Raw genomic sequence first — 24,076 nt, forward strand, 5'->3', positions numbered from 1 at the left:
CATTCCCTGTGAAAATACGAGCCTCACTTGTTTTTCCAAAATGCAACACTGGGCAGGTCCAAGTTAAACTCCACTTGACATTCCTTAGCCCCACTTACAGATCTGATCAAGATCCCTCTGTAAATCCAGTGGCAACACCTTTACTATCTGTGCCTTGTATATTCTCATCTAAATCATTAATATAAATGACATATAGAAACCAAGCCCTGGGGAACACCACCAGTCCGGTCTGAAAAACAACTGCAACACACTTAAAATGCTGGAGGAACTCAGCAAGTCAGGCAGCATTTATGGAAATGAAGAAACAGTCGACATTTCAGACCAAGACCTTTCTTCAGGACTGGGAAGCAGGGGGGAAACATCAGAATAAAAAGGTTGGGGGGAGGGGAAGGAGGAGGGAACTGAGGGGAAAATGGAGGGGATTGAGCGGAAGGTGATAAGAGGTAAGAAGCCACAGGGGAAATAGAAGAAGACAGAAGGAGGAGGGAAATATTTTTTACTGGAAGGAGATTCATGCCATCAGGTTGGAGGCTATCCAGATGGAATAAAAGACATTGCTCCTCCACCCTGAGGGGGGCCTCATCTTGGCACAAGAGGAGACCATGAACCAACATGAGGGAATGGAAATGGACATCAGAATTAAAGTGTTTGGTTGGGCAGATGGAGCAGAGGTGCTCAACGACTGGTCTTACCAATGCAGAGGAGGCTGCATCCGGAGCACCAGACACAGTAGACAAACCCAGCAGATTTGCAGGTGAAGTGTTGCCTCCCTCTTTGGGGTCCCGAGGGAGGAGGTGACTGGGCAGGTGCAGCACTTTGGCCGCTTGCAGGGATGAGTGGCAGGAGGGAGATTAGTGGGGAGGGACAAATGGAAAAGACCCTGAAGGAGTGATCCGTGTGGTGGATAAAGATATGCTTGGTGGTAGAATCCTTTGGAGATGGATTATGCAGCAGAGGATGTGCTGGGACAACCTCTGCTTCCTACCATCTAGTTTCATCTACCACCTGCCAGCTTGTACTCTTCTCCCTTCCTCAAATTCTTATTCTGGCTTTTATTCTCTTCCTTTCCTGTTCTGATGAAGAATCTCAGCCTGAAACATCCCCCTTCATAGATGCTGCCTGACCTGCTGAGTTCCTCCAGCACTTGGTGTGTGTTACTCAAGCTTGTTCATCTTCTCCCTATAGGCAATATTCCCAGGTCAAGGCAACATCTCTACATCCTTCCTGTGATGGGGCAACCAGAAATGCCCTCAATACTCCTAGTGCAGCCCAACCAACGTTTTATACAACTGCAACCTGACTTCCTGGCAATGGCCCAACCAACGAGGGCAAGTGTGTTATACATTCTCTTTACCCTCCGAGTTATTCCTGTTTTCACTTTTAGGACTTGCACATTACAGGGTTTTTATAGAATAATCAACTCTTTAAGGAATCCCCTCAGAACTGAAGATGACGTCGAGATTCAAGATTGTTTAATGCCATTTCCATTACACAAGTGTAAAGGAGAAAAAAAATTGTTACTCCGGATCTGATGCAGCACCAAAAAAAAAAGATAAAGAGCACAGTAATAAAAAAACACAATATATATTAGTATATAAAATAGCTAATATACATAGATTGATCGTATATCCATAAAGTGACACTAAGCACAGGAGTGTCTGTAGGTGACTGACAGGAGGTGATATAGTAGTGGTGGCTGGGAGTGTGGAGGGTGGGTTAGTGGGTGGAGATGTTGATTAGCCTTACTGCTTGGGGAAAGTAACTGTTTTTGAGTCTGGTGGTCCTGGCATGGATGCTCCGTAGCCTCCTCTCTGATGGGAGTGGGACTAACAGTCCATGAGCAGAGTGGGTGGGATCTTTCATGATGTCACTGGCTTACATCCGCTCTGGTTTTGTGGGCTCAGGTGAAGAGTAATAGTGCATAACTTTTATTTTTCACCTACCTACAGGAAAGATGTAAATAAGATTGAAAGAGTACAGAAAGAATTTATTAGGATGTTGCCAGAACTGGAACACCTGAGTTATGAGCAAGGATTGAATAGGTTATGACTTTATTCCTTAGAATGTAGAGGGTTGAGGAGATTTGATAGATGTATACAAAATTATGAGGGGTATAAGTAGGATAAATCCAAGCAGGCCTTTTCCACAGAGGTTGGGAGGAACTAGAACCAGAAGTCATGGGTTAAGGGTGATAGGTGAAATGTTTAAGGGGAACATGAGGGGAAACTTCTTTACTCAGAGGGCGGTGGGAGTGTGGAATGAGCTGCCAGTGGAAGTGGTGGATGTGGGCTTGATTTCAACATTTAACAGAAATCTGGATAGGTGCATGGAAGGTAGGAGTATGGAGAGCTAGGGTCTCATTGCAGGTCAACGGGAGTAGACAGAGGTTCGGCACAGACTAGATGGGCTGAAGAGCTTGCTTCAGTGCTGTACTCCTCTATGACTATATATGATTCTACAGCTGTAATACTAATTGTCATGTAAAAATATTAAAAACCTAAATACTCACTTATTGTACCACACTTTGGAATGTTGCAGTACTCCCAGGAGATACGATTGTTCAACATTATGTAGCACCAGGGCTGTTCATCCCCATCTGGGTTTCTACACAAGGCAAACGAACAATGGCTCAACCTTACTGTATTCTGTAAATCGCTTCCATGATAACAAAGCACAGAAGCAATATTTAGAGGAGAATGGGAACCAAATAAAACAGGAACTATTTGACAGTAACAAAATAACCTTAATCTTGCTTACCATAAACCATAGTTTTTCTGTCAATAAAACATCTGTTTCAGTGTCAGTTTCTAGGAAAGGAAATCTGTCATTATTACCCCAACTAATCTCAATACCTGTGACAAAAATATGGCAATTTACCCACCAATGTAGTAACTGGCAAATTAAAAGGCTCTTAGTTAGGCACTTCAAATGGGCAGTGAATGGAGGGATATGGACATTGTGTAGGCATAAGGGATTAGTTGAGCTAGGCATTTAATTACTAGTTTAATTAGTTGGCACCACATGGTGGCCAAAGGGCATGTTCTTGTTCTGTATTCAAAGTTCTAATCATTACCCCTCTTGAACTTCTCTGATCCAGGTTCCCCATCTCTTCTTAGAACACCCAACCTATTATTGAATTGTAATCTCTCTTCAAAGTTCAAAGTACAATTATTATCAAAGTATGTATACTATATACCACCTTGAGGTTTGGCTTCTTGCAGGCAGCCACAAAACAATGAAACACACTAGAACCCATTTAAAAATTCCACATAACAAAGTCTGTCAAATACCCAATGTGTAGGAAATGTAGCTGCCCATCTTCACACAGCAAGGTCCCACACATCAAGGTGGTCATTTCCATATTATTTTCATAGTTTCTTAAAACACAAAAGGAGTCCATTTAGACCCTTAAAGTCTATATTAACTTTGACTAAAATCCTATTGGCATGAAAGCACATACCACAAGGTATCGCCAGGAAAGCTTCTATCCTGCAGGGATAAGACTGTATGCAATTCCTGTACCAGACTGTCTCATTTTAGAAAAATTGGGGGAATTGCAATATATCTAACTGCATTGTGAATGAATGAATAAGTAAATAAATATTTGCTTATTTATTTATTTGTACGTTTATGTGTGTGTGTTTATATATCTACCTTATTATAACTTATAGTTTTCTTTATTATGTATTGCAATGTAACGCTGCCACAAAACAATAAATTTCACAATATATGCCAGTGATATTAAACATGGTTCTGATTCTGCAGTTTTGAAGTTTGGGGAATGGGGAAATACCAGTTATCACCAAGAAAACTTCTATTGTGCCATCATAAGACTGTTCACCATCTTTTGTACTGATTTGCAGTCAGATGCCTTGCAATTCCCACCAGATGGTCTCACTATATAACTATCTTATAGTTCTTTAAATTATATCTTTTTTATTTATTCATTTACAGGATGTGGGCGTCACCAGCTAAGCCAGCATTTATTGCCCATCCCTAGTTGCCCTTGAGAAGGTGGTGATGAGCTGCCTTCGTGAACTGCAGCAGTCCCTGAGGTGTAGGTACACCCACGGTGCTGTTGCAATGTTCCGCTGCCGCAGTGGGCCAAAAGGCTCTTGCGCTGTGTGATTTTAACAACTGTGAGTTAATTTGAGACCAGCTCTGAGCCAATCAGTTAATGTAAGTACACTGATCGCTCCCCCACCTGCAGTAGGAATGATCACCCAGTCCCAAATGCAGAGCTTCTTCTAAGCTGCTGATGTTTAACTTGCTTCGCAGGAAGTTCTCCTTCCATGGCATGCATTCGATGTTTGACTTACTCTCATCCTCCGTGCCTTTATAAGTTGCCCCGTTGTTTTCATAGCAGTTTTCGTTCTTATCTAGATGAAAGCAAGTAGGTTAAATGGGTGTAGTACAGAGGCTATCATAATGCTACCCTCTGTAAGGAGTTTGTACATTCGCCCCATGACCACGTGGGATTTTGTCCCGGTGCTCCAGTTTCCTCCCACATTCCAAGGACATAGGGATAGTAATTTGTGGGCAAGCTATGTTGGCGTTGGAAGCTTATAGACTCTTGTGGGCTGCCCACAGCAGCACATCTGCACACTTTGTTGGGTCATTGGCACAAACAACACATTTCAAAGTTCAAAGTACAATTATTATCAAAGTGTCTATAAATTACAGAACCTTGAGATTTGTCTCCTGACAGGCCGCCACAGAACCCGTAAGAACCCAATTATAAAAACAGACCAAAACCCAATGCACAAAGAGAAAAAAATCTCAAATCATACCAACAGTAAAAACAAGCAACAACCTTCAGAACAAAAGTGAGTCCATAGACATGAAGCCTGGAGCAGCTGGAGCAGGCCCACAGCCTGAGCCCCAGTGAATCACTCAGCGGGGCAAATCATCGCAAATCCCACAGGCGCAAAGCCCGGAGCAGCTGGAGCAGGCCCACAGCCCCAGTGAATCACCACGGAGAGAAGAGGCAATGTCACAGAGCATCGAACAGAGCCAGCCCAACCCTCACCTCTGGTCCTGACACCCTACCTTTTCAGTCCATCTGGCCCAGCACTTAAATTCCTCAAACACCGAGTCATTCCCGTCCTCAGACCCAGGCCCCACCACATCAACCCCACCGCCACATTCCCGCCTGTACCCAACCATTCCAAATTGGCCCAGTACTTGACTGTATGTTTTGATGTACATGTGACAAATATAGCCAATTGTTCTGAAAATCTATATGGAGAACAACTCTGCAATGTGCAGAGATTCAGATTAATTTCTGACGTATACATTGAAACATACAATGAAATGGATCATTTACATTAACAACCAACACAAAGGTTGTGGGACTAATTCCAGTCAGTAGCACCCCCCCCCACCTTCCACCTATACCTTCAGTGACTACACTGCACTAAAAACTCTTCAAACACATTTTATAATAGTGTTGGTATTTATGTACATTTTATTCCATATTTTTATATAATTCTTTATCCTTTATCATTTTTGAATGTCATCATTGGTTGTTGACCAGCACAGCACAGTAAGTTCCTAATACATGTAAATATATACAGCCAATAAAGTCGATCCTTCATCCTTCATGTGCTGGGGGAGCCCGTAAGTGTTGCAACACATTCCAACACCAACACAGCATGTTCATAATGTTCCACGGTACAATGGAGAACACAACAAGCAACGAAGCAACAATCAGAGCCACAGATTTCCAATGGAGATTAAAGAGAGTCTGCAGATGCTGGGATCTGAAGCAGCGCACACAAAACGCTAGAGGAACTCAGCACCTCTGGAGGGAGATGGGCAGTCCGACATTTCAGGCTGAAACTCCTCAGCGGGGCTGGTTACAAAGGCCAGGACTGCTCCTGATGAAGGGTCTTGACCCGAAGCATTGATTGTCCATTTCCCTCCATAGATGCTGCCTGAGCAGCTGATTTCCTCCAGCAGTTTGTGTGAATTGCCCCACATTTCCAGCATCTGCAGAACCACTTGTGCCTCCATTTTTCTGGAAAAAAAGGAGATACACTCTCCATCGCAGATAGGTCTGACTATATTTCTAGCGCACAACTGCTGTTGACTTAGGACACTGGGATGTGTGAAACTTTACAAGATTATAAAGTGCTGAACTCACCTCCCTTGAAAAGCAAAGACATGATAAAATATAAGCTTTTAAAATCAACAATTGTTGGCATGGTGAAAATATCTCCACTAGAGGGAAGAGTCCAAAACAAGATCACCGGTGAGAAAGGGGCAGTGGTAGTTTAGTTCAACAGCTTTGGTCAGTAATGTAAGATGTCCCTTCAGAACAGAGATAAGGAGCAATTTCTTTAGCTAGGGGATGGTGAACCCGTGGAATTCATTGTCACAGACTGCAGTTGAGGTCAAGTCACTGGGTGCATTTAAAGTGGAGGTTGATAGATTCTTGATTAGTAAGAATGTCAAAGGTTACTTGGAGAAGGCAGGAGAATGGGGTTGAGAGGGATAATAAATCAGCCATGATGGAATAGCAGAGCAGACTCGATGGGCCTAATGGCCTGATTCTGCTCCTATGTCTTACATGCTGTATTCTGACTGTCTACAAACCAAAGGGCACTTTGTGACAAGAGAACTGGCTGTGGCCAAGCCACGTACTTATCTCGCAGTACTTCCCCACAAAGCCGCTGCAGCAGCCACAGATGACCTCTGCCGTCCCTTGGATAGATCGACATTCTCCACCATGGAGACACGGATTGACCTCACAGTCTGAAAGGAAGAAGATAAAGGGTAAGAGGAGGCACCATGGTGATCAGACTGCTGTGGGTTCGTTCTTGCCAACAACATCCCATGTACCATCAGTCTACAGGATAGCACCATTAATCTACAGGATATGAGACTCAGGGCTAGATGATGATGATGATGATGATGATGATGATTATTATTATTAACTTTTATTATTTTTTCTCAGCTCAAGCTGTTAAAACCTGAGACGCAAGCATAGCCAAACACACTCATTCGTGAATTGCTAGGAACTTTCAGACTACTCCAGTGGTGTTTAGTATTGTGGCTCTCTGAAGATTCACATAGACATGACTGTGTAGCTCTAATTGTTTAATGCCATTGGGTAGTGCCTTTGGGATGACACCAGCTTTAAATATTACTATTGGGACAATGTATATGCATTTCATGCTCCAAGCCCTTCAATTTCCTCTTTTAATTCAGCATAGTTCTGGTGTTTTTCACTTACTGATTTCTGGATTTTGTGTGTGTTTGAAATGACTATATCTATTAAATAATTTGTTTTTGCTTGCTTGTAAAGAATGGTAGGGTGAAGGAACCATGGGTGACAAGTGAAATGGAAAACCTAGTCAGGTGGAAGAAGACAGCATGCATGAGGTTTAGGAAGCAAGGATCAGATGGGTCTATTGAGGAATATAGGGTAGCAAGAAAGGAGCTTAAGAAGGGGCTGAGAAGAGCAAGAAGGGGGCATGAGAAGGCCTTGGTGAATAGGGTAAAGGAAAACCCAAGACATTCTTCAATTACGTGAAGAACAAAAGGATGACAGGAGTGAAGGTAGGACCGTTTAGAGATAAAAGTGGGAAGATGTGCCTGGAGGCTGTGGAAGTGAGCAAGGTCCTCAATGAATACTTCTCTTCGATATTCACCACTGAGAGGGAACTTGATGACCGTGAGGACAATATGAGTGAGGTTGATGTTCTGGAGCATGTTGATATTAACAGAGAGGAGGTGTTGGAATTGTTAAAATACATTAGGATGGATAAGTCCCTGGGGCCTGACGGAATATTCCCCAGGCTGCTCCACGAGGTAAGGGAAGAGATTGCTGAATCTCTGGCTAGGATCTTTATGTCCTCGTTGTCCACAGGAATGGTACCGGAGGATTGGAGGGAGGCAAATGTTGTCCCCTTGTTCAAAAAAGGTCCAGGTAATTATAGACCAGTGAGCCTTGCGTCTGTGGTGGGAAAGCTGTTGGAAAAGATTCTTAGAGATAGGATCTATGGGCATTTAGAGAATCATGGTCTGATTAGGGACAGTCAGCATGGCCTTGTGAAGGGCAGATCATGCCTAACAAGCCTGACAGAGTTCTTTGAGGAGGTGACCAGGCATATAGATGAGGGTAGTGCAGTGGATGTGATTTACATGGATTTTAGTAAGGCATTTGACAAGGTTCCACACAGTAGGCTTAATCAGAAGGTCAGAAGGCACGAGATCCAGGGAAGTTTGGCCAGGTGGATTCAGAATTGGCTTGCTTGCAGAAGGCAGAGGGTTGTGGTGGAGGGAGTACATTCAGATTGGAGGGTTGTGACTAGTGGTGTCCCACAAGTATTTGTTCTGGGACCTCTACTTTTCGTGATTTTTATTAACGACCTGGATGTGAATTAGAAGGGTGGGTTGGCAAGTTTGCAGACGACACAAAGGTTGGTAGTATTGTAGGTAGTGTAGAGGATTGTTGAAGGTTGCAGAGAGACATTGATAGAATGCAGAAGTGGGCTGAGAAGTGGCAGATGGAGTTCAACCCGGAGAAGTGTGAGGTGGTACACTTTGGAAGGACAAACTCCAAGGCAGAGTACAAAGTAAATGGCAGGATACTTGGTAGTGTGGAGGAGCAGAGGGATCTGGGAGTACTTGTCCCCAGATTCCTGAAAGTTGCCTCACAGGTAGATAGGGTAGTTAAGAAAGCTTATGGGGTGTTAGCTTTCATAAGTCGAGGTATAGAGTTTAAGAGATGCGATGTAATGATGCAGCTCTATAAAACTCTAGTTGGGCCACACTTGGAGTACTATGTCCAGTTCTGGTCGCCTCACTATAGGAAGGATGTGGAAGCATTGGAAAAGGTACAGGGGAGATTTACCAGGATGCTGCCTGGTTTAGAGAGTATGGATAATGATCAGAGATTAAGGGATCTAGGGCTTTACTTTTTGGAGAGAAGGAGGATGAGTGGAAACATGATAGAGGTGTACAAGATATTAAGAGGAATAGACAGAGTGGACAGCAGGCACCTCTTCCCCAGGGCACCACTGCTCAGTACAAGAGGACACGGTTTTAAGGTAAGGGGAGGGAAGTTCAAGGGGGATATTAGAGGAAGGTTTTTCACTCAGAGAGTGGTTGGTGCATGGAATGCACTGCCTGAGTCAGTGGTGGAGGCAGATACACTAGTGAAGTTTAAGAGACTACTAGACAGGTATATGGAGGAATTTATGGTAGGGGTTATATAGGAGGCAGGGTTTGAGGGTTGGCACAACATTGTGGGCCGAAGGGCCTGTAATGTGCTGTACTATTCTATGTTCTATGTTTATCCTGTAATATTATATCCGGATGGTTATTATGGATTGTCCTGTCTGTAATAACTGTTTGGTCATAATATAATTTGTGGTATTTTGATTCTAAAGTTTATAATTATTACTGTATGTTTTCTGCTATCATAATTATATGTGCTATATGTGCTTTCTGCTGTATATGACTGTTGGTACTGTGTTTTGTACCTTGGTCCCAGAGGAACACTGATTCATTTGGATGTATTTATGGGTATTCATGTGTGGTGAATGACAATTAAACTTAAATTTGAACTTAAAACAAGAGACTGCAGATACAGAATATAGTTTAGTACATGGATGGAAGGAATATGGATTCTGCTCCCTGTGTGGATGCATGGTCACGCAATAACTGAAACGCTCCCACGCACATAGCCTTCATTGCCGAGCAGCTGGTATTTTCTTTTATATAATGTTAATATAATTTTGAAATCTACACTAATATAATTTTGAAATGCCCTGTAATTAGTTGCATCAATTAATATAACCCATAAATTTTCTAAATAATAAACATCTACTTTGAAACATTTTAGAGCTCTCTCCAAACTTCATACTTCCCTCTCCCCATTTCACTCCAACTGTCTCATCATTTTATTTCCCTTCATCTGCTCCATCTCAAAGTTCAAAATGAATTTACTATCAAAGTATGCATATTTGTCTTCGTAAACTACCCTGAGATTCATTGTCTTATGGGCATTCACAGTAGGTACAAGGAAACATAATAGAATCTGTGAAAATCTACACACAAAAACAGACAACCAACCAATGTGCAAAAGAAGACAAATTGTGCAAATACAAACAATAACAAAATAACTAAATAACACTGAGGATGAGATGTAGAGTCCTTAAAAGTGAGTCTATAGGTTGTGGAATCAATTCAATGTTGGGATGAGTGAAGTTGTCCACACTGGTTCAGGAGTCTGAAGGTTGTAGGGTAATGACTGTTCCTGAACCTGGTGGTGTGGAACCCAAGGTTCCTGTACTACCTTCCTGACAGCAGCAGAGAAAAGAGAGCATGGCCTGGATCATGGGGGTATTGATGACCATCTATCATCGACTTGCCATAGTCTCCCAGCTCCACCTCTCCCGGGTGAGTACTACAGGACCTCACAATTCTATGCCGCCTATTGCCAGGACAAGGACTTTGGGTGCATGGAAACACCACCACCTGCAGCTTCCCCTGCCAAACTGCACATATCACTCATTCTTCATCATTGATTGGTCCAGGTCATGGACCACCCTGCCCAGCAACTGTCGGAGCACCTTCACCGGAAGAACCCCACAGATTAAAAACATGGTTCAACAGCACCTTCTCCAGGAATGGGCATAAATGCTCAGCATTATAGAAATGTCCTCATCCCAGAAATTAATAAAACACGCTGTTTATTATACCCAGATGACACCATTTTACAGACAGCATTTTGTAAAGGGATAAGAGGATCCTATTGGAAATAGAGGAAGTGGCCAAGAATACCTGCAGCAAACACCCACAAAGAAGAAACACAAGGGATTCTGCAATGCTGGAAATCCAGAGTAACACAAACACACGCAAATGGAGGAACTTAGCAAATTAGGCAGGATCTATGGAAAATAAGCAGTCAATGTTTTGGCCCGAGACCCTTTGTCTGGATGCAAAGAATTTTTCTCATCTCTCCCCAACCATCTAAAATCTTGGTCCACTTGCTTTTCTGTCAGTAGAATTAAGATTCTCATTTATTCTGCACTTGTCAAAACCTTTCCAAATTTGGATTGGCTCCAGTCGATCTCTCCCCAATCTACTCAAAAAAAGTTAAGGAGAGATCCACACACGAGGAAATCTGCAGATGCTGGAAATTCAAGCAACACACACAAAATGCTGATGGAACACAGCAGGCCGGGCAGCATCTATAGGGAGAAGCGCTGTCGACGTTTCGGGCCGAGACCCTTCGTCAGGACTAACTGAAAGGAAAGATAGTAAGAGATTTGAAAGTAGGAGGGGGAGGGGAAAATGCAAAATGATAGGAGAAGACCGGAGGGGGTGGGGTGAAGCTGAGAGCTGGGAAGGTGATTGGCAAAAGGGATACAAAGCTAGAGAAGGGAAAGGATCATGGGACAGGAAGCCTCAGGAGAAAGGGGGAGGGGAGCACCAGAGGGAGATGGAGAATAGGTAGAGTGATGGACAGAGAGAGAACAAAAACAAATAAAACTAAATATATCAGGGATGGGGTAAGAAGGGGAGGAGGGGCATTAATAGAAGTTAGAGAAGTCAATGTTCATGCCATCAGGTTGGAGGCTACCCAGCCGGTATATAAGGTGTTGTTCCTCCAAACTGAGTTTGGATTCATTTTGACAATAGAGGAAGCCATGGATAGACATATCAGAATGGGAATGGGATGTGGAATTAAAATGTGTGGCCACTGGGAGATCCTGCTTTCTCTGGCAGACAGAGCATAGGTGTAGGTAAGTTAAGGGGAGATCCAGTTAGGGTCTTACTCAACTCATTTGCAAGAAGAGCTCTAGCCAGTGAAGAAGCTGGTTATGACAAAGGTTGTCAGAAGAACATAAGTGACTGGCCCATATTTCAAAGAGTCACAGAAGTTTTTAGTTTGCTGACTAACACCTTTGCTTGCGACACTTTGGCATTCTGATCCATTCTCGGCACACACACAACTTTCCACTTTGCCGTCAAGAAACCGGTTCCATCTCTCTCTGATGCGGAAGTATCTATGGTGGGTCTTCTCCAAGCATGTCTCTGAAACACAAAGGGAAATAACTGAGTGTCTTCGAGGCATACAGCATGGGAAAAGCCTAGCAAGTCCGCGATGACTAATAAAACACCCATTGACGTGATAATCCTACAGAGGTTGACAGGTTCTTGATTAGTAAGGGGCAAGAAAGGTGATGGGTTAAAGACAGTAGAATGGGGTTGAGAGGGATAGTAAATCAGCCACGATGGAACGGTAAAGCAGATGAATGGCCGAACGGTTTAATTCTGCTCCTCTGTCTTATGGTCTTATACATTCCTAGATTCTTATCAAAGCACACCTCCCTCCCCACAACCACCAAACTCACCAACACACATGGGACAATTTACACTGATCAATAACCTACCAATCCCACACATCTTCGGGCTACTGCACAGGGCTGATAAAAGCTGCAGAGGGTTGTAAATCTAGTCAGCTCCATCTTGGGTACTAACCTAGGACATATTTTTACCCAGGACACCTTTAGGGAGCAGTGTCTCTGTGGTGAACTATGTGCCTGTCGGGACACGCCCCTGCTGACTGCTCCTGTGGCTCCTCCCACAGGCCCCTGTATAAAGGAGATCTGCGGCCTGACGCTCAGCCTCAGTCTCCAAGACCTTGTATGATAGACACTCACTCCTGGTTCCTTCTTCCAGTCAATAAAAGCCGATATCTCGCCTACGTCTCAGTGTGAGTTATTGATGGTGCATCAGTCTCAGAAAGGAAGCATCCATTATTAAGGGCTTACAGCACCCAGGACATGCCTTGTTCTCATTGTTACCATCAGGTAGGAGGTACAGACGCCTGAAGGCACACACTCAGCAATTCAGGAACAGCTTCTTCCTCTCTGCCATCTGATTCCTAAATGGACATTGAATCTTTGGACACTATACGTGATTGATTTACTTGTTTATTTATTATTATTTTTATTTTATAATTTTTTTCTCTGCTAGATTATGTATCGCATTGAACTACTGCTGCTAAGTTAACAAATTTCATGTTTCATGCCGGTGATAATAAACCTGATTCTGATGTCAGAATCAGCAGAAAATTCCAGCATCTGAAGAATCTCGAGTTTAATTTTTGCTTAATTTTCTCTTGTTTTCTTGTTTTAAACAGGGTGTTCTTGCTCTTTACAAAATGCAGCTTGTAAAATAGTGTCATCCAGTTATAATAAACTGCATGTTTTATTAGTTTAGGAGATGAGAACATCTCTGTCATAGCCAGTGTGAATGCTCATTCCGTTGCCTTTGAGAAGGTGGTGGTAAACTATCTTCTTGAACCCCTGAGGTTATTCCATTTATTACATGACATGAAATTTGTTGTTCTGCACTAACAATGCAGTGCAAAGGCTTGAAAATTATTATATATTGCAATTCAATAAATAGTGCATAAAAAAGAAGTGAGGTAGTTTCACAAACAGAAAATTCTGCAGATGCTGAAAATCCGAGCAACACACACAAAATGCTGTAGGACCCCAGCAGGCCAGGCAGCATCTCTGGAAAAGAGCACAGACAGCGTTTCGGGCCGAGACCCTTTGGCAGGGTTGGATTTTCTCTTGCTTGTAACTTTGGAATCTAGAGCATCCAGAAGAAACCCACACGGTCACAGGGAGACCCCTTACGGACAGCGGTGGGAATTGAACCCAGGTTGCTGGTGCTGTAATAGTGATACACTATCTGCTGTTCCAACGGATTCTACAGCAACTGCTGGTGTCGAGTAAGGTTCCAGATTTCCACCGTTCTCTTAACTTCCCTCCTCAGCACTGCAGGTTGCAGACCCCTGTCTCCGGTTCTAAGCTCTAATGGATTTTTTTCTATCCATATAACAAACAACACAATGTTAAATTAAACTGGACTAAAAATGCCTTGACTCCTTTAATTTTGTGCTTTATATTCCGTGTTTCTAGCTCACTTTTTGTCAGTTGCACAATTTGGGTTTTTTTTCGCTTGAAGAGGGGTTGGTGCTTTTCTTTGAACAGGTTCCATGGTTTCCTTTGTTTCATCGCTGTCTGTGGGAAGACAATTCTGAGGGATGTATACTGCGTTCATACTTTGAATCTTTGACTCCATCCTGCTAGCTTCTAATTCTAGTTCAAGTTCAAGCTTAACTGTTATTCTTGGGCTGAAGGTGCAAAACAGTTACACAGCACATGACAGCAGAAAAAACATACTATCACAAAGAAGTAATATAACCCAAGTCTCTGAGTGACGTGGCCTGTAGATTGATGGTACATGGGACATTGTCCCATGCACGCCGCAGTTCCTCATCAGGCACTAACGCAGCTGCAGATGAACGCAATCCAGGTTGTCGAGCGAACACTGGAGAGCAGCACCGACGGGAGGGGCCAATCCCCAACCCAGAGCGCCCACAGAGGTCTCAGCTCTCTCCCACACCACATCTTAACCTCTTTGGACTTGCTGAGTTCCAGTAATATTGCGCCTCAGCCTCAGACCTGAGCGGATTGCTTTGCAACTTTCTCACCTGTCTGGCAGTAGACTCCTGAGTACTGATCACTGCACTGGCAGTAGTAAGATTTCTGCAGAGCATCTCTGATGCAGGTCCCTCCGTTTTGACAGGGATTTGAACGGCAGGGATCTGTAAAGAACAAAACAAAGAGTTTGAATGTGACTGATGCACTGATCCACAGTAATCTTTCAGGAGGATCTGCAGCTCACGTGTTAATTCTCCCTTGGACTCGTTTACAGGTATAGTTGATGTTTTAGGCTGAGACCCTACATCAGGACAACCGTAAACTATAGAACAGGACTGAAGAATGGTCTCGGTCTAAAACGTCAACTATTTAATCCCCTCCATAGATGTTGCCTGGCTTGGTGAGTCCCTCCAGCATTTTATGTGTGTTGATTACTAGTTTAAATAGTTTGTCACAGCGTCATGGACCAAAGGGCCTGTTTCTGTTCTATATGGCTCTATGTTCTATGTACAGTACTGGGCAAAAGTCCTAGGCACACATATATAGCTAAGGCACCTATGACTTTTGCACAGTATTGTAGTAATTTTATGTATTGGACTGTACTGCTACCACAAAAAAACAAATTTCATGACACTATGAGTGATGATAAGCCTGATTCCAATATGGATCTCTACTGCGGACTGAGAGTGGGAAGGAGACAGGGAGAGGGGAATTATGGATGGGAAAAGAGGAAAGGAGAGGGAAGGCAGTGGAAAGCACCAGAGAGACATTCTATAATGATGAATAAACCAATTGTTAGAAATCAGATGGCCTCGCCTGGTGTCTCAGAGCTGGGTGTGTCTGCACCGTGCCACCTCCCCCAACCCTCCCTGGCATTCCTTCCTTGTCACCTGTCGCAGACCCCTCCCACAGCACTCCACTTTTGCCATTCCCAACTTCATTTGCTCCCACCAGGTTTACAATCTAGCCCTCCACCTCCACATTGACAATACAGTACTGTGCAAACGTCTTAAGCACCCCAGCTATATATGTGTCCTACTCGTTTGTACAGTATTGTAGGACACTGCTTTGCATTGTGTACAGTCCGGAGAGTGGTGGGTGCCAGGAACACACGGCCAAGGGTGGTGGTAGAGGCAGATACAATGCAAGGCTTCCCACCCTGGGGTCCACAATCCCTTCACTTAATGGTCAAGGTCCATGGCACAAAAAACATTGGCAGCCCCTGCATTAGGGACATTTAAGAGGCTCTTAGGTAGGCACATGGATGACAGAGAAAACTTTTGGGTTAGCACAAAAGTTTTCATAGTAACATTTAAAACATTTCCTTGTCTCTATTAAGAAGGTATGGCACTAAATAAAGAGATTCTGCAACACTGAAATTCAAAATACAAGATTCAGATTTATTTATTGATCATTTATTTATTTATTTGTTTGTTTGTTTGTTTATTTATTGATCTAAACCTTCTCTGCCACCTGTTCCACACCTCTCCTGTGACACTCCACCCTTACCATTCCCAACATCCTTTGTTCTGCTATATTTACAAACTCACTCTCTGTTCCACGTTGACGAACACAGTTCCGTGCAAAAGTCTTAGGAAAAAAGATTAAATGTTGAGGATAGGTTGAGCAAGCTAGGGCTTTTCTCTTTGGAGCGATCAAGGATGAGAGACAACTTGATAGATGTGTATAAGATGATGAGAGGCAGAGATAGGCACAGATAGTGTGGATAGCCAAAGACATTCCTGGGGTGGAATTGGCTAATATCAGAGGATATCAGTTTAAGGAGAATGGAGGATTGATCAGGGGAGATATCTGAGGAAGGTTTTTTACACAAAGAGTGTTAACTGTCAGGGGTGGCGGTAAACACAGAGACTCTTAAATGTAAGAAAAATGAAGGGGAGTTGTTAGATTGACTGTGGAGCAGGTTGTAAGGTTGGCACAACATCATAGGTCCGTACTGTGCTGTTCTCTTTATTTTTTGTAGTGCACCTTGCACTGGACATCGAGCCGTAACACCCAATAACTCATTGATTTAACCCTAACCTAAGCACCGGACAACCTACAATGACCAATTAACCTTCTAACTGTTATATCTTTGGACTGTGGGAGGAAACCTACATATTCCACAGGGAGGACATACAGACTCCTTACGGAGGATGCCAGCATTGAAATCTGAACTCCAACACTCCGAGCTGTAATAGCATCGCACTAACTGCTATGCTGCTCTACGTTCGATGTTTTGGCCCTATATTAATCCCAGTTATTCTTCTTCCTGTACCTGCATCTACTCCACCCAGATTCTACCACTCACCCGCATTTTACTGAGCCCAATTGACCCACCATCCATCTCCCTCACATCTTTGGTGCGAGGGTGGAAACTGGAGCACCCAGGGGAAGAAGGTGCAAACTCCACAGAGGCAGCTCAGCACCGAACCTGGGTCTTGTGCTGTGAGATGACAGCTCCATCTGCTTCACAGCTGTACACCCCCAAGGTCAAAACCATGAAAGGACTACTTTAGACAACACACCTTGCACCGGACAGCGCGGTATTGCGCAATAATCCCAGGAGACAGTGTCATTCATCAGTGTGTAGCACCACGGCGCTTCATCATTGTCGAAGTTTCTGGAAGAAACACACAGTTCATGGGACAAAACTCATCTCTGCTTGTTGCTTCCCCTGAGCTTTAACCAGCTAATAAATCAGATTTATCAGCTACCATTAAATTTGCATCTCAATAGCATGCAAAACTCAGCCAGCTCCATCATGGGCACGTGAGGACATCTTCAAAAAGTGATACCTCAGGAAAGAGGTATCCATCATTAAGGATCCCTACCCACCCACTCCATTATGGGCACAAGCCTCCTCACCATTAAGGCCATCTTCAGACAGCAATGCCTTATTAAGGCCCCTAACACCCAGGACATGCCCTCTTCTCATTACTACCATTAGAGAAGAGGTATAGGAGTTTTAGGAACAGATTTTTAACCTTCACCATCAGATTCCTTAAAGAGCAATGAACCCAAGAACATTATCTCACTCTTTTTGCTCTTTTTATGCACTACAGTATTTGGTTTATCATTTTTAAAATATATATTGCTTATTATAACTTATAGTATATTTTATGTATTGCACTGAACTGCTCCTACAAAACAACATATTTATCAGTGATAATAACTCTGATTCTGATTCTGAACTCTACCAAATGTACATGACAAACTTCAGAAACTGCAGTTGGGTTGTGTACAAGATTGACAAGACTGTTGATACTAACTTTGCAATAAGTTGCAAAAGACAAGCAACGTGGTTTCTTGAGGTTATAAACAGCTTAAACTGCACAAGTCATAGACACAAGAGATTCTGCAGATACTGAAAATGTTGAGCAACACTACATAGAGCGTAGGTCAGGCAGCATCTATGGAGGGGCTGTTCTATTCCCCAACACCACCCCGCCCAGTACATGCTGCCTGGCATGTTGACTTCTTTGTGTATATCGCTTAAACTGCACAGAGGCATTTCATCCCAGTTGATAGGGACAATGTCTGTGCTTCTTGCTAGCCATTTTCTTCCTCGGCTGTAGGCTAGCGCCTTCATATTGTGGTGGGAATATGGAAGAAGCTACCAAAGGAGACAATAGAAATGAGCATTATTACAACACTTAAAAAACTTTCCCACTGGAAAGGTATAATGCACATAAATAAGGGGCACAATAACATAACAGGTTAGCACAACGCTCTAAAGCAGTCAGCTATAGGACTAGGGTTCAATTCCTGCTACTGTCTGCAATGAGTTTGTACGTCCTCCCTGTGACCATGTGGGTTTCCTCTGGGTGATCTGGTTTCCTCCCACAGTCCAACGTCACACAGGTTAGGGTTAGTGAGTTGTGTGCATGCTATATTGGCAGCAGAAACTTGGCGACACTTTTGGGCTGACCAGCATAAACTTTATTTGTTTTTATCCTTCTAGGTAATTTCTCAGGTAAGGATATGTTCGGCACAGCTTTATAGGCAAAAAGGCCTGTATAGTGCTGTAGGTTTTCTATGTTTCTATCTATCCACCTAGTTAGTTAGTTAGTTGGTTAGTTAACTAGTTAGTTAAAGATACAGCATGGAATAGGCCCAATGAGCCGCACTGCCCAGCAACCCACCGATTTAACCCCAGCCTAATCCCAGGACAATTTACAGAGACCAATTAACCTACTGACTGGTATGTCTTTGGACTGTGGGAGGAAACTCCCGTGGTCATGGGGAGAATGCAGAATCTCCTTACAGATGGCACCAGATTCGAACTCCAAACCCCGGAATGCCCCGAGCTGTAAGAGCGTCATGCTAACCATAAACAAGACGATTCTCTGAATGTTTCAATGTACACGTGACAAATAAAACAAATCTTTTAAATCTTTAAATGGGATCAATGTAGCTTGGTATCATGGACAGTGCAGATGAAGTGGGCCGAAAGGCCACATCTCTATGAAGTGGATTTACATGATGTACCAAAGAACCACACTGTCTGGCCCCATTGGGAAAGGAAGGGCCAGACTAAGGAACTGCCCTACCCCTGCCAGCTGAGCCTCATGCTCATGGCTACATTGCTCTTCTGAAGTTCATTTTTCACACCTGCAGTAAGGGTGGTCACCCACACCCAATATGTGAGGATCTTTCAAGCTTCCCATGTCTAACTCCATGCTTATGAAGCTGGACGTCCAAGGTAGGCAGTCAGTTCCTGAGGCAGTCCACCTGGCCTTCCCTCGGTAGAGGGTCCCTTTCTTCTTGTAGCAGTGGGAGGCGGTATCTGGACATCAAAACATGGCAAATGGTGGGTAACAAAGAGTTAATTCTGGTGGCCTATTTCCCAAAATGGCTGACCCTATGGGACTATCGGTGTGTGTGGATCTATCAGGAAGAGGGGGAAAGAGGGAGAGAGAAGGGGAGAGAGAGGGAGGGAGGGGAAGAGGAAGAGGGAGGGAGGGGAAGAGAGGGAGGGAGGAAGAGAGGGAGGGAGGAAGGGGGAGAGAGGGAGGAAGGGGGAGAGAGAGGGAGGGGAGAGAGAGGGAGGGGAGAGAGGGGGATGGGAGAGAGGGGGATGGGAGAGAGAGGGAGAGGAGAGAGAGGGATGGGAGAGAGAGAGAGGGGGGTTGGAGGGGAGGGGGAGAGGAGGGGAAGGAGTGAAGGGGAGGAGGGAGGGGCAGAAGAGGAGGGGGAAGGGGAGAAGGAGGGAGGGAGAGAGAGAGGGAAGGAGGGAGGGAGAGAGGGGCAGGGAGAAAGCGGAGAGAGGGATCTGCTATGGTACATGATCAACCACCAATTTACAAAAGCATTGCTAGTTAATGCAACAATATTACAGCTCTGGGTATCAGAGGTCAGAGTTCAATTTCAGCATCATCTGTCAGAAAGTTTGTACACATCCTTCCCATGACTGTGTGGGTTTCCTCTGGGTGCTCTGGTTTCCTTCCACAATCCAAAGATAAACCAGTTAGTAGGTTAACTGGTCATCATAAATTGTCCTACGGTCAGGCTGGGGTTAGATCGATGGGTTACTGGGCGGTGCAGCTCATTGGGCAGAAAGTGTGTGTTCCACACCGTATCTCTAAATAAATAGATAAAATGAAGCTGACAGGAACGAGAGAAAGAGGTGTGCATGAGGGTCAGACACGCAATGGAAATATGTATTTTATTATTTGTATAGATTTAGTATATAATAGAATGAATAGAAAAAGAAAATGGGTGAAGAACATGGAGAGAAAAGGAGAGCATCCAGGGGAAGAAAGCAAGAGAGAGAATATATTTATTCAGGGCAAGAGATCACGAAAGAGAGCAACACATGAGACTGCAGATGCTGGAATCTGAGAACATTTTCCTGGAGGAACATAATGGTGGAGGGGAGGGGGGAATAGAATTCTCAACAGCAAGAACAACTGTTCATAATTGGTCTGTTTACTCCGGAACCCAATAATAAAAACACTGACATTTCCAGTTTCAAGTCCCCTCAGGTCTTGTATTCCTTTCTCTTCTCTCTCTACCTCTCTTCCTATTGATCTCTCTTCTGCTCTCTCCCGCTTTCTCCCTCTCTTTCTACCCCCTACCTCTCTCCTTCTCTCCCCCTCCCTTTTTCTCTCCCTCCTCCTTCTTTCTCTGTACTTCTCTTTCTAACCCTCTCTCTATCCATCTTCCTCTCCATCTGTCTGTCTGTCTCTCTACACCTCTCTTTCTCCCTATCTCTCTCCACCTTTCTTCCCTTCTATCTACCTCTTTCTGCTCTCTTCCCCTCTATCCCTCTCTCTATCCATCTCTTCTTTCTGCCTCTCCTCCCCTCTCTCCTCCCCCTCCGCCTCTACCTCTCATAATCTCTCTCTAACTCTGTCCTCCCCCAACTCTCTCTCATCTATCTCTAGTGTTCTCACACAACATGCTGGAGGAACTCAGCAGGCCAGGAAAAGAGTAAACAGTCAACGTTTAATCAGGGCTAGAGAAAAAAGATGAGAAGTCACAATAAAGGGGCGGGGAGGAAGAAGTACAAGGTGATAGGTGAAGCCCATGGAATTACAGGGAAGTCACTAGCATGGGTAGAGCATTGGCTGATTGGCAGAAAACAGTAAGTGGCAAAAAAGGGACCCTATTCTGGCTGACTACCAGTGGAGTTCCACGGTGGTGTTGGGACTGCTGCTTTTTATGATGTATGGCAATGATTTGGACATTTAATGGGTTTGTGGCTAAATTTGCTGATGATACAAAGATAGGTGGAGGAGTGGGTAGTGTTGAGGAAACAGAGAGACTTAGTTTGGGGAATGGGCAAAGAACTGGCAAATGAAATACAATGTTGGAAAGTGCACGGTCATGCACCTTGGTGGAAGAAATAAATGGGCAGACTATTATTTAGATGGGGAGAGAGTTCGAAATGCAAAGGTGCAAAGGGATTTGGGAGTCCTTGTGCAGGATATCCTAAAGGTTAACCTCCAGGTTGAGTTGGTTATGAAGAAAATGAATGCAATGTTGGCGTTCATTTCTACAGGTATAGAATATAAGAGCAGGGATGTGATGTTGAAGCTCTATAAGGCACTTGTGAGACCACACTTGGGAGTATTGTGTGCAGTTTCGGGCTCCTTATTTTAGAAAGGATATACTGACACTGGAGAGGGTTCGGAGAAGATTCACAAGAATGATTCCAGGAATAAGGAATGTCTGGCAGCTCTTGGGCTGTATTCCCTGGAGTTCAGGAGAATGAGGGGGGATCTCATAGCAATATTCCGAATGTCAAAAGGCCTGAACAGATTAGATATGGCAAAGTTATTTCCCATGGTAGGGGAGTCCAGGACAAGAGGGCACAACTTCAGGATTGATGGATGTCCATTTAGAACAGAGATGCAGAGAAATTACTTTAGTCAGGGGGTGATAAATCTGTGGAATTTGTTGCCACAAGCAACTGTGGAGACCAAGTCATTGGGTGTATTTAAGGCAGAGATAGATAGGTTCTTGATTAGCCAGGGCATCAAAGGGGATAGGGTGAAAGCAGGGGAGTGGGGATGACTGGAAGAATTGGATGACTGAATGGCGGAGCAGACTCGATGGGCCGAATGACCTACTTCTACTCCTACATCTTATGGTCTTGTGGTCTGAGCTGGGGGCAGGGGAGGGGTGAAGAAAATAGCTGGGAAGTTGATTGGTGAAAGAGATAAAGGGCTGGAGAAAGGGGAAGCTGCTGGGAGAGGACACAAGGCCAGAGAAGAAGGGGAAGGGGAAAAGCACAAGAGAGGTTTGATGGACTGGTAAGATGAGATGAAAGAGGGAAATAGGGATGGGAAATGCTGAAGGGGGATAGGCCATTACTGGAAGTTTGAGAAATCTATGCTCATGCTATCAGGTTGGGGGCTACCCAGATGAATATAAGGTGTTGCTCCTCCAACCCAAGTGTGTACTCATTGTGGCAATAAAGGAGGCCATGGTCTGACATGTCAGAATAGGAAAGGGAAGTGAAATTAACATGGATGGCCTCTGGGAGATCGCGGTTTTTCTGGTGGAGGGAGGGTAGGAGCTCGGCGAAGTGATCTCCCAATCTACATCGGGTCTCACCGATATACAGGAGGCCACACTGGGATCACCAGATACAGTAAATGGCCCCAAAAGACTCGCAGGTGAAGTATCGTCTCACTTGGAAGGACTGTTTAGACCCCTCAATGGTAGGGCAGTCTGCTTCGCCGAGCATCTACACTCCATCCGCCAGAAAAGGTGGGATCTCCCAGTGGCCAGACATTTTAATTCCACTTCCATTCACCAACTACTCAGCTCTCACCCACCAGTTACCTTATCCATGCCCAGTTTTCCCCAGCCATCCCCTCTAGAACAGTCTTCGATCAATGCTGTCCAACTTAAGAGCTGGTCTCTCTGTGAAAGTGTACTTGTTCCTAGCCGGGGAAGAGTGCAGTGGCTCACTCAGAACGCTCAGGTCAAGTCAGCTCCAGCAGGACCAAAGAGTTAAAGATTTCTTTTTAAAGTTAGCTTTATTGGTCACTTGTACATCAAAATATACAGTGAAATGTGTCATTTGTGTTGAGGATGTTGTGAGGCAGCCTACAAGTGTTACCATGCTTCTGTCAAAGCATTCCCACAACTCACAAACCCATATTCCTTTTGGGATGTGGGAGGAAGCCCACACGGTCACAGCGAGAACATACAAACTCTTTCAGACAGTGGAGGAAGACAAGGGAGGTTGAAAGCCGATGCAATATGCACGCTGATACACAATCTGAACTTGTGGCTGCAATGTGAATTTACCTATTTCGCAGTTCTTCCCCGCATGTCCCTCGCTGCAGAAGCACACACTCTCCCCAGTGGCCTGAATCTTCCGGCACATTCCATTGTTGAGGCACAGGTTGATCTCACAGTCTGTGAATCAGAAGAAAGAGTCACTTGCTACAATCCTGCAACAAATGGATGAGAATCTTAAGGGGTGTCGGTCAGCTGGTGATTCAATCCTGCTCTCCATCCACTTTCCCCAAATGTCCAACACATCACGGGCACATCCCTCCCCATCGCCGATTGTGTTTGCAGGAGATGCTGCCTCAAGAAGGCACCATCCCCACCTGTCACCTTCTCATAGCTCCCACTGGACAGCAGATACTGAAGCCTGAGGTTTCACACTACCAGGTTCAGGAAAAGCAAGATTAGGATTCAGGAGCAGAATCAGGCCACTTGGCCCATTGAGCCTGAATCACCAATCAAATGGTTAGTATTTTTCTCAACCTCATTCTCTCCATAACTGTTAACCCACTAACCATCCAAAAACTTACCAATCTCTACCTTAAAAACACCCAACAGCTTGGCCTCCACTGCTCTCTATGAAAATGAATTCCACAGATTCACCACCCTCCATCTGAAGAAATTCCTCCACATCTCTGTTCTAAAGGGACATTCCTTTATTCAGAGGCTGTGCCCTCAGATCTAATGGAAACATTCTATATCTACTATATCTCTCCATTTCTTCCAAACAATCACCTCCCATAGGTGTCTTCACTAACAAAGACTCACTCACCAACCAATCTAGTCCCCAGGCCTCTTTCCCTAACCAGGATTCAACTTCATCCAACCAATCTCCTCCTCCAGCTTAG

At 44.3% G+C, this 24,076-nt stretch overlaps 1 protein-coding gene across 1 annotated transcript in view; it reads right to left on the bottom strand.

Moving 5' to 3' along the window:
- The window catches only part of LOC132396531 (hepatocyte growth factor activator), a 63,371-nt gene that overhangs the window by 12,788 nt on the left and 26,507 nt on the right, over window positions 1–24,076 (bottom strand). Inside the window, exons 7-14 of the mRNA XM_059974131.1 lie at window positions 23,244–23,354; window positions 19,092–19,266; window positions 17,006–17,100; window positions 14,528–14,641; window positions 11,920–12,051; window positions 6,646–6,756; window positions 4,205–4,379; window positions 2,510–2,604 (exon numbers count right to left, since the gene is read on the bottom strand). Of these exons, the coding sequence (XP_059830114.1) occupies window positions 2,510–2,604; window positions 4,205–4,379; window positions 6,646–6,756; window positions 11,920–12,051; window positions 14,528–14,641; window positions 17,006–17,100; window positions 19,092–19,266; window positions 23,244–23,354 (1,008 nt within the window). The remainder of the gene's footprint in view (window positions 1–2,509; window positions 2,605–4,204; window positions 4,380–6,645; window positions 6,757–11,919; window positions 12,052–14,527; window positions 14,642–17,005; window positions 17,101–19,091; window positions 19,267–23,243; window positions 23,355–24,076) is intronic.

This window comes from Hypanus sabinus, chromosome 7 (assembly GCF_030144855.1).
Source record: "Hypanus sabinus isolate sHypSab1 chromosome 7, sHypSab1.hap1, whole genome shotgun sequence".
Lineage (NCBI taxonomy): Eukaryota > Metazoa > Chordata > Chondrichthyes > Myliobatiformes > Dasyatidae > Hypanus > Hypanus sabinus.